Raw genomic sequence first — 14,543 nt, forward strand, 5'->3', positions numbered from 1 at the left:
GTACCAACTGGCTTTTTTCCGTTGTGATAATAGTGTAGTAAGTGCAGACGGGTGTGGCTCAGCCTCAGACAAGCGCAGACTCTCTCCAGAAGGGACGCTCCACCATCTGGCACAGGAGTCTCCCTCCCAGCAGGCTGTGTGTGTGTGTGTGTGTGTGAGAGAGAGAGAGCACTTCTTCCAGGCCAATTACAAGTACAGCTGCTGCCGTACAGTGCACCCTTGAATGCTGCTGTCGCTGTGTGACAGGCTGACCGTAGAGCTGGTAGAGGGTTGGGTGCACGGGGATTTGTTTTCACTGTCATGCTGTCTGCTTAAGGCCATGTCGGGATGACAAGTTGATGTGTTTTATGATTACAATTGGTACCAAGTGTGTGTGTTCATGTCAGCGTGTGCAGTGCTGAGTGGCAGTCCAGCTCAGCAAAGCTTTACCTGCTTTCTCGGCTAAAGTACTGTGTATAGACTGAGACTTGCGTTAAACCTGGATTCTCACATGCAGAGTGTATTTTTTTTACATATAAACAAAAGTCAAATGAGTTCACACAATACATGTTTAAGTCTATTAACTCCACCTGACTCTCTATGTTTCTCAGTGCTTGGGTGTTAATCTTAACAAAAGAAGTGATTTGTTCAATGACAGTTGGAGGCAATAGCAACATCGTGCTAGTAAAGCGAGACTGAAAGCATAAAGTAGTGATTCGGAAGTGAATTCTACTGATGACGGGAAACATTCTTCATGTCCCCGCCCCGCCTCTGTGCTGCCACTCTATACACACAAGCACTCCCTCAGTCAGATCTGATAGTATTGCTTGACAGAGGCTGTTTTCAGATGAACGACACAGCATATCAATAATGTCACATCATTTCTGTTCAGGAAGACGATAAGAAATAAATCCCCAAAAGTTACTCACTGCAGCTTTAAATCAGAGGTGAGGTATGAGGGTGTTGGCTTTTCGGGGGAATACTGATTTGATGACGCAGGTGTTTTCCAATGTTCAGTGTAGGTGACTAAAGCCGAAACCGATTGATAAATACAAGCAGTCGTATGTCATTATTAAAGAGAGGACTTGTGATCATAATGCTTGAACAGGAATGTTGCCTGTAGTGTGAGAATGTGAGCAGGTGTTTTGACTCAGATGACAGGAATCCGACCTGTGTCTCTGCTCCCAGTCACAGTCCAACCCGCCGCTCGCCGCCTGGGAAACACGCCGTGTCTCTCTCTGTTGACAACAAATACATGAGATGTCAACGTCGAGGAATGAAGAATCAGCAGCTTCTGTTACGTTGGATGTAGTTCTTTTCCTGCTCGGCTGTGATCTTTGTCACTGCCCTCTGAGGCAAAGTCCCCTGAGTTGACAAGGAAATGATGCATGAGGTATTTCAGAAAGTTGCAGTGATGCACCCGACTCAAGGTCAGGTTATGCTAGGTTATGTTGGTCTGCCGGGCTCAGACGAAGGGCGTAGACAGATCAGAGGCAACCGGCTTTTTAGAATGTTAGTCACACCGCCGTTCCATTTTCATGAGCTGAGTTGCAATTCCCAAGGACTGGCCTGCTGGTTTCGCACAGTCACACAGCACCGGCCGAGCACGTCACCACTGCATCTGGACTGCATGCGCTTCGAAAAAAAATATAAGACTTTGAACTTTCTTACGATGGTACAGTCTCAAGAGGAGGACAATTCATTTGATGAGACGTGTTTGAAAGGTTTACGAGAGCCTTAAGCACATCAGTCATAATTTGGCTGTTTATATGTGTTCCCGACCGTTGGCACAGCATGTGAATATTCTATATATCAGCATTAAGACCGCTTCAAAGATTGTGTGTGTGGTTTTAGTGGCTGCTTAGAGCCACCAGAAATAATCTGGTCAAACCGAATTCAACCTCCAGCTTCTGTGTTTCAGCATAAAGTTTGATTTAATACTACAAATAGCTCTTGTACTGTTAAAAGACAGTATAAAACTATGTTGTAGCATTGTGTGAAATCTTTGTAGCCATTTACAAAAGTTGAGCACCTTGTTGCAGCCAAGAGAGCACTTATCAGGGAGGTTTTATTGCTCTTCTGGGATGTTAAGTCATCGTGCTCCTGTGTGACTGCTTAGCAATCCTGTCCACCGATAATCGCAAGCCACAAAAGATGAGCACGAAGCCAGCATTCGATTAGCGTGATGTCAAAGCTACGTGACTATTTCAATACCTGTGCTAATGGTCATGATTAAGTCCTGAAGAGACATTTATGTTTGCATTCTCCTCTTGTGCACAGGTGTCCTGCTCGACATTCAGCGGCACTACGACGTGTCAGACAGTGGGATGGGCTTGTTGCAAACAGGTAAGACCTTTAATTCTATAATTGCGTAGCTTAACACATCCTCTGTGTAATAATGGGTAGGGCTGCAGCGATCATTCGATTAATCCATGATTAATCCATTACTAAATTTTGCGAATCGATTCATTGTTTTTTCACAAATGGAAACAGTTTCCAGATTTTTCAGCTTCTTAAATGTGAATATTTTCTGGTTTCTTTGCTCCATATAACAAAGAAATCACTAAAACTGAATGACTTTCGTTTGTGGACAAAACAAGATGTCTGAGAAACATCATCGTTCCAGGTTTGAGACAGATTAATCGATGATGAAAGTAACTATTGGTATGCAGTTATTGCATGAATATCATAGATAGATATGTTATTGACATATATACTGATGGTACAAAGTGCAGGTCGAAATTAAACACATAATCAATCCACTAAAAATGTTATTGTATTGTTCATTTAAAGAAGAAGTCATATATGAAAACATTATATGCAGAATCTTCTGTTGATGACGTTGTATCAAAAAAAGAGTGTAAAGTTGAATTAGCTCTTTTATGATGGACTCAGGTAAGGTCTTGCTTTCCTTGGCAAGAAATTGCATCATAGATTATACTAGGTTGTTTGGGTAGAGCATTTCGGCTGCTCAAGAACTATGAGCTTTTGTGATTTGTAGAAATCCATTTTGTGTTATCCTTTGAGGTTCATTGCACGAGCTAGAGACAATACCATTGGACATTGGGCGAGAGGCCGCTTACATTACCAGCCCATTACAGGCATTATACTCACATTCACACACCCATAGTCACATTCAGACAACTTCTCCCTGTGATTTTTACTTCTGTTATTATGAGCATTCTCCAGTAGTGTAATCATTGTGTGGTACACAAGTTTGTCGCCTGCTCTGACAGCTAAACTGTTTCATCAAATAAAAATTGACTCAAAGATCACAGGTCAACCTCTATGAATCATCCGATAATAACAGACTGGCGAACAGCATTTTCTCGATCTATCCTTTTCTTTCTTTTGTTGCTTCTGTCTTTATTTCCCTCTTTGAGTCTCAGTGTCAGCGTTAACCTAACCACAATCTGCATGTCATAAGTCCATGAAAATAGAGAAAGGAAAAACAAGCAAACTCCACACGGAACGACAAACAAAGAACCTTTATTTGCTGTGAGCCAGCAGCACCAATGCCGCTCTAGAACCTCGTAAAAGTAATTCAACTGATGCTTGTTACCCAAGTGTCACACGCTGATCTAAGAGAAGGTGTTCTGGTGGCAGTAATTCCTCACAGCCTGCGGTGGCAGTGACACAGTAGGTCAACTCAAAGGAAAACAACGTCAGGAGCCATGCAGGCTGTTCTCTGTTGAGAACCCAGAGCGTCTGGAGGACTCCGGCTCTAGGGCAGGGTTTCCTGCTCCACTCAGGACTCCTGTGAATCACCTTTTTTTTTGAGAGATACCTTGCAAAGTCCCACTGGAGGACAGGACTCCGTTTTGTCTCTGCGTGCCCTCAGAGTCATTCAAACACACACAAATGTGCACACAAAGTGCCATTGAGGCCCTGGCAGGTTTGAGTTTGAGGGTGAAAGAATACAACCCAGTGTTCCCCCCCCCCACCACTTGATGTTCTTAGACTAACTTTAGGGGAGTGAATGGTGTGTTGACGACAAAAATATCTAGCAGGAAAAAGAGATCACTGTTGTGATTTTTGTTGGCTTTTTAGTGAATAAGCCATTTCATCACTTCCACATTGCATTTCCACCCAGTTTCACCAGCGAGAGGAATCTATATTTTCTACCAGCTGCTCTTTCGACGGTGCATTTTTCTTTCTCAACATCTCATCCACATTTTTTTGATCATATCGTTGTTTTTTTTCTCTGGCTGCAGTAGTCAAGAAAACCACAGGTGTTTCGCATTGCCTTGGTCATGGTTCGGACGTGTAGAATCAAACACAGGACTTGACTTGGGTAAAAAAATGAGCTCGAGGAAAGAGCATTATTGGTTTTTCAGCCCGCAGAGTGTCTGTATTTGTGAAAACACACTCACATTTCCAGGTGATGCCTGGTCAGTATAAAATGTTAACATGCACCAGGAAACTGTGAAGGGTGTTTGACTCTTAATGCCGTTTGTCTTGGCTCAGTTTTTAGACCATGCATACAGCCACACTGGCACAGAACCACACACATTAACCCACACACACACAGTGAGTGTGTTAGTAGAGAGAGGCATGTGTAGTTGATTTAGCCTGTACACCGTCTGCATTTGAAGGTTACTGAGAGGCTAAAAGTAGAAAACGTGTTTTGTGTTTTGGTTGTCTCGTCTCTGTCCTGCCTCAGACTCCGCTTGGCCCCTGATCCCCAGACGACCTCGCTCTCTCACACCGGCGTGAGGAATGCTGGGTGTCCGAGCGCAGGGGCTGTGAGCGCGGGTGGGCGCAGACAGAGAGCCTGGATGTGAAGAAGAGGTTGGGAGGTTGATGTAATCAGAGTGCTGCAGGGAGAGTGTCGGTGTGTGTGAGTGTATATGTTTACGATAAGCACCCCTATACCTCCCACCTCCCTCCCTCTCTCTCTCTCCAGAGGGAACAATCCCTGCCTCTGTGAGCACCTGCAGACCAGGCCTTCACTCCTTCCCTCTGTCCTGGCAGCTTTTGTGCACCTGGGAACCCAAACTGCCCACGTATGTGTTTCAAAGGCAGTGGGCGTTGTGTGTGTGTGTGTGTGTGTGTGTGTGTGTGTGTGTGTGTGTGCTGAGGTTTTCTCTCTTTCTCCACTGCCAGGTCACCCTCACACTTTTAGAAAAAAAAAAAGACCACAAACTGCAGGCTCCAAGTCCTACAATAAACACAAGTCTGAGTCAGAATTGCTTTATGAATTCTGATCTGGTTCGAGTTAAGTGAGAGGAGCGTCTCAGCCTTTATTTTGGCTCTTGATCAGAACTACTGGAATGAAAAATTTCCAATATCTCTCCTTGTTATTCGCAAGCTGTTTGCTTTAGGGAAATTCTAGCCCCACTGAACACAAGAAGAGCCTTTCAGACCCACAGCAGCATTTGCATTTTGATTGCTGCACTGCAAAATAGTCACTTTTCTATCTGTCGTTTATTTTTGAAAGGTGGTGTTAGAGTTTAGGGATTTTAATGCTGCAGTAACATTAGAGCTGGGTGATCTGGCCAAAAATATTATTTAAAAAAAAGAAAAAAAGTTTAGCAACATCGACAACAATTTTTGCTTCTAATGAAAGTTGAAGAAAGCAGTTAATTGTCATTTTAAAATGCTTGTTATACAGAAACATTTCACAAAACACTTAATAGCAATTGCATGTTGTGTCTCAAAGTGGGTTTGCACAGTGCATAAGCATACATATACGTATATATATATATATATATATATATGAATCTTTTGTGGTATCAATATTAAAGCTAATTATAATTCATTATACATTGTTACTGAATTATGCCCCAGCCCTAAATCTAGAAGAAAAAATTGGATTATATGTATGTTTGCAATAAAGTAAGACTCTTTGGACCGAATGACGTGGTCAGATTAATCTTTCTTGCCATGCAGTGGTGTAAAGTGGTGTTTACATGTAAAGGGACAACACATGGAAAACACCCTGTGGTAAGTTCAGCCACCACAGCACCAGTTATTTCTGGTCTTTGGCAACAAGGACTTTTTAAAAAAGCAGCTTACACAACAAATTGAAATGAGGTATGTGCTCATTTCTGTTGTGTGCACGCGTGCATGTGTGCGTGGCAGTTGTGTGCACGTGTTATTGTTGCCCGAGGAGCCGAGGTCTCAGCTGTCGAGATGCTCACAGGTGTCAGTCAGCTTAGAGTAAAGGTATGCTGGTTCAGCCTGGAGCTCAACGGCTCCGTCCATTAGCAAGAGGAGATGGTCTCACCTGAGCTCAGCGGACCTGTCAGAGCACCAGGGCAGCAGCTCCATGCTCCCAGTGAAAATGGCCTTAAGGCAGCAGCTGTATGAAGTGAGTGACATTCACACACAGCTGTGAACAGGTCCAGTCCTGGGGGTATGGAGGGCAGGAAAGGTTAATGGAAGAAAGAAAGGGGGGGGGTTCACCTGGATGGCATTACCTTCAGTTGAGGGAAGATTTGAACCCTTTTGTTAACAAGACTGAGAAATCTGAGAGTTAACATGCTGGGGTTATTGTATTGAAGTGCTTTGAGGCGAATCAGGCAACAAAAAAAAAAAACGTTAATAGGATAAATTATCTCCTATAATGTATAATGTATGTAGAAAATATAATGTAATTATTCTCCACTAGTGCAGCATGGAAGCAGAGGTATTGGGGTCAGTCAGGCTGGATGTACAGGAGGCCGGCGGCTTAATAAGGAGGCCGGCGCTCAAAACAGCTCGCAGACTGTCTGCTCCCTGTTCTGTGCGTGGCTGCCCACCTTGTCTGAAAGGCGACACCAGCAACACACACACACACCACTGACATATCACCAGTCTTAACATGGTGTCAGTCTGCCGTTCAGCCACTTTGTGAGCTGAGAAGAATGAGGCCACAGGTGCTGTGTGAGACTTAAGGCTTGAGCCATGCTAATACATCAGACTTATACTCCTGCCACATGCACAACAACAACAACAACAACAATGGAGCTTTAAGTCTGAACTGCAGGAAGTTAGAAGACGACTGTGACTGTGTCTGGATTAAAGGTGCAGCCGTATTTATAAGTTTATGATTAGTGAGGGTGTAAAAGTAGTGCATGCTGATTCCTTGGACACAGTCTGTAGTTGAGTTATCAGTGCTTGATCAGCTGTTTTGGCCACTCACAGCTGCTCCTATTTTGTCTCTAGCCATCACTGGTGTCCCTTGGTACACACACTCACTCTCGCTCTATCAGTCTATCAGCAGTTTACCAGCTGCTGCCGCCTTGTCGTCACCCCCACTAGTACCATATAGGCGTTTGAGGAGATGAAGGCTTGCAAGGAAATGGAGGGAGAAGAAGGAGCCACCTGTGGCTTCCTCTTTCTGGTCATGCATGGCATCAAGGTTTAATCTTCTCCGCTACTGATTCCCAAAAGCAAATAATTGCATTGCAATGGTGTTCAGCGGTCGCGCTCCTGCTGCAACCAGAATAGAACAATGACCTGATGATGTGTCACCATCACACAGTGTATGTGTGAGTGTATGTCTATATGTGTCTCAATCTCAGGCTGTTTTTATAGGACACGTCTCAGTGGAGGGCAGCTGTTGGGTGATGATTGGCACTGTGCGCCGTGTTTTCTTCCCCCTTCACTTCCTGTTGACAAACCAATAGCGCTGCTGCTGAGTGACTGCCGTTCCAATCGGGATTTTATGGCCATTAAACAAGCAGTCTCTCAACCCTTGCTGTGTCTCAATCTGTTTTATTCCATACACTCAATTGCTGTTTTGAGAGCAACAAGTTGATGCACTCCTCAAAATGGACGCGCTCCTCTGGTTATCTCGCTGTAGCAATATACTGAATAGCCACTAGCGGGATCATTTTAGTTTGTTTGAATGTAAATCTGTGGGAAAATTCGGCAAATTTTTACCTGATTAGTAAATGTTTCCATGATAACTTGTGGTCTCAATTGTGTGAATGTTTTGAAGAAAATAGATGATAAGCTCATATGAATGGACACCAGTGTGATTGAAAGCTGGTATCGTCTCCAAAACCTCTCCAAACCTCTGGTTGCAAAAGTTCAACATGGCGCCAGCCAATTCACTATTCTGGAGGCTTCGACATGGGAGTTCAGATACTTTTTGGGTGATGTCACAACCCAGTTGCTTGAGAATGTTGTGGAGAGGAAACGGTTAGGAAGGAACAGAATGTGTAGATCATTCTAGATCACGATAAATATCTTCAGTGGAAACCTTCTAAATGTTTGTTTAACATTTAATTTTAAAGCCATAATAATGTCACTTTGGACACAGAACAATGAAGTTCTCAAATCTCTTTTTCGTTTTCTTGCGACTATGCAATTGCTTATTGTTTCATGTTATTTGGTTATGTTCACCTTTATTTGTACTTTTTCCTAATGCTTTTCGTTTAATTCCTCTGAATATAATTCAATTGAAATTTCAGCCATGTTTTACAATAAAAACCCCCTGTTGAAAGTCTTGCCACTATATAGTATGCAGTATGCACAGTATACTACATGTAAGTGGATACTTTGCTCCGTATGCTGAGTGAAGAAGTCCAGTACAGTGTGAGACAAAGCCCTGTTTTCACGAAAAATCCCTGTGAATTTGGAAAAAGGGCCTTTTCCGATGTTTGACAAACATGAATGACAACACGATTCTAAATGTTATTTCCTCCTGCTTCTCCCAAAGAGAGGCTGAACACCGATCGATGGCTCGATGCCACGCAGAGGCTTCACATCTCTGTCTGTGCAGAGCGACATCAACAGATCAATCAGGAACACACACACACACACACACACACACACACCACATCCCGCCCACTCAAACACGTGTGCTCGCTTCACACATACCCCAGCAAGTCAAGGTCAAAGACACGGCTTGCTCACTTGGTTTACTGGTCAGTTAAGTGTGTGTGTGTGTGTGTATACGTCAGTGATGGAAACTGTGCTTGTGTGTGTGTGTGTGTGTGTGAGCCCCAGTTTTCATATCCCATTAGGTCCCGGTAACAAAGGCAACATACAAAACACAAACACAGACAAGTAGTGTCCTCTGTCATTTCAGCTGGAGCTTGTCATTAAGTCAACTGGCTTTGTAGTTAGTGCAATAAATAGCAGGAAAAAAACAAACACCTTGCCTTGTGCTTGTGCTGGATTTTAGCTCAGTGCAATTTCACTGGCCACAAGAAAATGTCCTTGTAAAAAAAAGGAAAAAAAGTACTATGTTTTTATTAATGCTGCAGCCTGGATTCCACTGCAGCACTTGCACTTAGATGAAAGCACATCTCAGAAAACGAAAACACCTCTCTTTTGCTCTAACCATGTGCTTTTGCTTATACGATGCACTGGTAATCTGCAAAAGATGATGTTCCAGTGCACTGCTGGCAGAGAGGATGGTATTTGTAGCAGTGTGTAATTCAGCCCAGCTGCAGCTTTCACACTGAGCAGGTATAGAGCCATGTGCCGCAGCTGCAGTGACAAGCTATCAACTCTGAGAGAAGCTGAAAGATTGAGTAAAATAAAAAGGGGGTTTAGCTTGGCATTAGCACTCGACGGCAGGAGCTGCTATTGAGTGCTGAGTTTGACCGAAATAAGGCGAGAGAGGGTATTTCCCAGGCTGCATATGGCATTTATCAAGATGCAGCCAATGCAGCGGTAACCCAACACGGGTGAAGTCTGAGATGAGGGGTTTCTTGGAGAATTAGTGGTGATCAGAAATGTGGGGAATGTAGAAATGTTCGAGGAGCCACATGAAGGGGATTCCAGGAGGCAGAAATGTGGTGAGAATGTCTGTGTTTCAGTAAGACACATTGGTTGGCTCTGGTTTCCTATTCAAACAAATGTTGTGTATCACACCCTCCACAGGCGGTCCCATTAATCATTAGAGGGAGAAACAAAGCTGCCACTCCCATCAGTATTGCTCACCTCATAGAAAAAACATAACACAGTGTCGCCACTGTGCACTGGACACACATTGGCTATGGTTAGCAGCGAATGAGAGGAATTTTCTTTGTTCTTGTTCAGATCTTCTGTGTCTTTCAGACGGTATGAAATCAGCATTAAAACAGATCAAGCAACGGAACGTCGTATCCAACCTCTGTGGTTATGAATATTGATTTTTCTCTCATTCGTATTTCATCTCGGTATCAGAGCGAGCAGTCAGAGCCAAGTGTAAATTACTCTGCTGTGTTTGGAAACACACACACACAGAGCTTGAATCCCACAACTCCAGTAAACAGCATTATGTTTAGTGTTGTGTAGAATATAATACACTGGGGATGGTGCAAACCTCCAGGCTGCATTCTGTTAAAATACTACACGCTGGTAAGTCTCCACAGCAACGAGCTCAGTCGTAAAATGTACCATGCAATTTTACTCAGTTTATTACTAGAGCTGCAGATTGACTTCAAACCAGTTAATGTACAAATGTAAAACATACATGTTCTCAGTGAAATACTAATGAAATTAGACATTTCTATACCTATAAATGTCTCTCAGAAATTCACAAAGCATTGCTTTACATATTGCAGTGGAAACAATACATCTGCCCTTTTGCTGGATGTTTGCTTTATATTGATATTTACCCCTTTACCCCCATGTACTTTTTAAAACTTTTTTTATTTAGTTTTAAGCACTTTGAGCTGTGGGTGCTATATATTATTATTATTAGTAGTAGCAGCAGCGGTAGTAGTAGTAGTAGTATTAGTAGTCGTAATAGTAGTAGTAGTATGTACATATACGATCAGCAGACATTGATACCACATTTACCCAAAAGCCTCTTGTCCACGGTCAGAGCTTAAGTGCTTTTATTGTGAAAGAGCCATCTTATTAAGAAAGCACTGAACCTGGTTTTACTGCAGATCTGTTGGGCAGCGTTGTCAACCACCACCTGATGGCAAACAGGCAGAAGTAGAAACAGTCTGATGTCATGGACAGATACATTATTCCAGTGTCTCTGCACCTCTGTTGTTGTCCGTTGCTAAGCACAGCAGTTGTGAAAGAGCACTGTGAGGTGTTTTTGTTTTCTGGGTTACATATGTCCACGGCGGTGTCTTAACAGATTTTGTGTGTGATGACATTGGTGACAGTGGTATGCAGGGTTGGGTTTCCGGTTGCATCGCCATGGCAGTGCCACACTGCCTCTTCCATTGCATTTCCACTGGCAGCCTCAGGTGTTACGATAAGATAGTATTCAGTCTCTACTCGGGTCTACTTTAAATACTCGTCTCCGGTGACCTCATCACGGTAGTTGCTTTATAAAGAAAAAGGGAGGATAGGCGTTTGTTCCATCTGCAGTCTCACCATTAGATGTCATTAATTCATACACACTGGACCTTTAAATGACAATTCTATTTTTTCATTTATACACACACAGTTTAATTGAGTTTACCACATCAAGAATCTGACAGATATTGTTTTGTTTTTGATGAATGATGCCCACTGGTTCATTGCATTGTTTATAATCCACAGAGCTATTTGAAGTCTTCGTTTGGTAATGTTATCAAAAGCAGCCACGGCTCTATATAATCTAATCTGGATGATAATAGAGAGAATTCAAGGCTGGAGACCTCCTTTTTTTTTTTTACTGACAAACAGTCGTTACTCATCCGTAGTGTATTCTTCACACAAACACGCCCAGTTGCAGAAAGCAGATAACCTCATGGAGGACAGGAGCACAAAGGTGGAGCAGAGTCAACACGCATTCTGAATGGACTGATGAAAGAGGTATTTATAGAAGCAGCGTGTTTACAATGTCGCGAGCTCCCACGCCAAGACACACACCTTGTCCACCGCAGTGAACAGGTCAGAGTGTAGCCTGTGGACGTGTGCAGTCCTGCAGATATAGGATGTGCTTCTCCTGTCCCCCCAGTTCTTCGACTTAAAGCTGACATAGCCTGGAATTCCTCAGCCTGCTGGTTTGACCAAATGTCCAGATTGTCAGGTTTCATAGTTGCTAAAAGGAATATGGGAGTAGGGACTTCTAGCAGGTAGAAAGCACCTGATGGCCTAAAGAATGATGTCATTTATTACACTTGATAATGGTTTCATTTACATTTTTCCTTTCAGTTTTCAATCACCTGAAGACTAAACCTCTCTATGAGAGAGTCTCTCTTCCCTTTTGCATGGTGCCTCTGCAGCACAAAGTCACGTGTACTTCTTTATTCAAATTTTATGTAAAAACTCATTTCGTTTTAGAATTATTTCCATGTTCACTTTCGTAGCCTGACCTCAGATGAAGGATTTTCAGCATTTCCACTTGTTCAACGTAAATCGTTGTCTATTCATCACCGTCATGACAAATTTGAAAGATCCCACACTTGCGGCCCATTCACATGCTGAGCACTTGCTATCCCACATGAGGATGCTAAGCCTCACAGGTGCTTGAATATCAATTGTGAGCGCACACACACACACACACACACACACACACAACAAAAATATATGTGTGTCCACATTTCCTGCTGATGCTCTATTCAAAGCCGTATTGAAATATAGGGGGTGAGTCATCCCAAAGATATTGTTCCACTGGCCATTGAAAGCACAGGCTGATGTGTGTGTGTGTGTGCCTATGGGGGTAGAGCATCATCTGTTTTCCTGTCTTTTAGTTGAATTACATTCAATATCGTTACTTTCTACGTTTCTGCACAAGAACAAACCGGTACATTCACTGTTCATTCTCAGTCATGTGCCCTATAAACCTAATTAGAAAAACCAATTTAACCAACCAACCATTTTTTTAGATATATTTCATGATGTGTTAAATTTAGGCTATAAGGTGTCACTAATGGAAACCGAGAATAAATGATCGTGGTGGCGATAAGTAATAGAAATAAATGATCAAGTAACAAATTGGACATTTATACATTTATGGCTGTAGAGTTTTGTTAATTTTACACTTTTATAGCCCCAAAGGTGATTATTTTGAGATATTTGATTTCACAGTGCACAAGTATGTACAAAGTAAGGATCACTTTAAACGGGCACTATAATAGAAGATCCTTTGCCCCAGATGAACACACAGGGTTTGCACCAGAAATAGAGCTGATGATGAAATAGATGATGAAAAAGTAAGCAACGTGTTTACGGGCCAATCAGAGCCAAAGCTGATAAAAACCAGTGTGCATTGCGAAGTCTTTTGACCTGGAGTGAATGTTTTTATTTAGCCTGTTTTGTCCTTGATGGGCTCTGTGTACATACATGGTTACAGCCCATGGACTTATAGTTATCACACTTCCTCCCTGTTTTTATCCTGTGGCTCCTGCAGGCCCTCCGCCACATGAATACACACCATGATTCACATGCACAGTAAATACCTGTCTTAAGAGTCTGCAGTCTACCTGCGACTGTGATTGCTTTCAGACGCCTCACAGCCATTGTCTTCTACTGGAATGTCCTGAGACGATATGGTAATTGATGTAATTTGCTCTTTGAGAGACAGGGAGAAATATGCACAGCATCTCATGTGGAATCTGGAGAGGAGACCATCAGAACAGGTTGGACACTTGTACCTGAGGCTCACATAGGACTGAAATTAGGTTTCTTTTGTGTTATTTGTGAGAAAATGTTGGCGTCTAGTCACTGGGCTGCTGTTATCTGTAATTTCAGAAGTACACAAAGTTCAAAAGTTTATTTGCTTTCTCTTAGGTCTTTACTACAGAGATCTAGATAAGGAGATATGATTAATGCACCTACTCTATGGAGGCTTCAAAATACCATTAGACTGGCCCCAATGGGTTCACTGTAGCCTGATGAGGAGATATTATTACACAAGCTTAATAGTTCAAACTACTCGTTAAGGTTATAATGAATCATCCCCATCTTCTGTGCATTGCTCTGTGCCGCATTGTTATGAGGATACACAATAATGTAGTCGCCAGAGTCCTTGCCTTTTATTCACTGAAGCACTTTTCTCCACTCAGGCTGCTGGTGTGGACATAAACAATGTTTCTTAAAGACGGTATTCTGTGTTTGTTCAGCTAATAGAGGGGAATATGTTACACAAGGCATAATGAGAAAGGCAGGAAAGTCTCTTCCCTCTGCAAATAGCAAGTAAGTGTAGTATTATTATTATAAAATTCATAATTTCTTTATAAATAAATTATTCTTTATGCAGCGATGCTTAAAGAATAACACGACAAATTCAACTTGAATTATTTTGTTTATGTATGTTTTGAAACAAATAATGAGGTGAGATGTAAATACAAGAGTCAATAATGAAGGCTAATTTTGCTTCTCCGCTGAAAACACGGCTTAAGTAAACTGGCATGTGCTGAAAGTTGGTGGCTGTCTGCTCAAGTAGTCAAAGCTGACCATTGTCCTGTAAATGAGGTTATGAAAACGTTTCCTCCCCTTCGGCCTGCAGTGTAAACATCCACAGAGGACGTCTGTGGTTCACTCCCCACATCATGAGCTCCGCACTGTCGGGGTCTTTCTGCCTTTCTGTTTGTTTCGTATGCAGTTATGGCCACATCGAGTCATCAGGGGCTTATCTTTGATGGCACTGTGGACTTATATACAGAAAAAAAATGATACTGGTCAATGTAGGAATGTGACTTGTGAGGACAGGCAACATTTTATGCAAATGTAGAACTGTTTACTGGATGTCA

The 14,543-nt window shown here is 42.5% G+C and overlaps 1 protein-coding gene across 2 annotated transcripts in view; it reads left to right on the forward strand.

Annotated features, from left to right (window-relative positions):
* The window catches only part of spns2 (spinster homolog 2 (Drosophila)), a 59,576-nt gene that overhangs the window by 15,587 nt on the left and 29,446 nt on the right, over window positions 1-14,543 (forward strand). For both annotated transcript variants that reach the window (XM_044042151.1, XM_044042150.1), the window contains exon 2: window positions 2,260-2,325. In XM_044042151.1, coding sequence (XP_043898086.1) covers window positions 2,260-2,325 — 66 coding nt within the window. The remainder of the gene's footprint in view (window positions 1-2,259; window positions 2,326-14,543) is intronic.

The sequence above is a fragment of the Solea senegalensis genome, linkage group LG13, assembly GCF_019176455.1.
Source record: "Solea senegalensis isolate Sse05_10M linkage group LG13, IFAPA_SoseM_1, whole genome shotgun sequence".
In the NCBI taxonomy this organism is placed as follows: domain Eukaryota; kingdom Metazoa; phylum Chordata; class Actinopteri; order Pleuronectiformes; family Soleidae; genus Solea; species Solea senegalensis.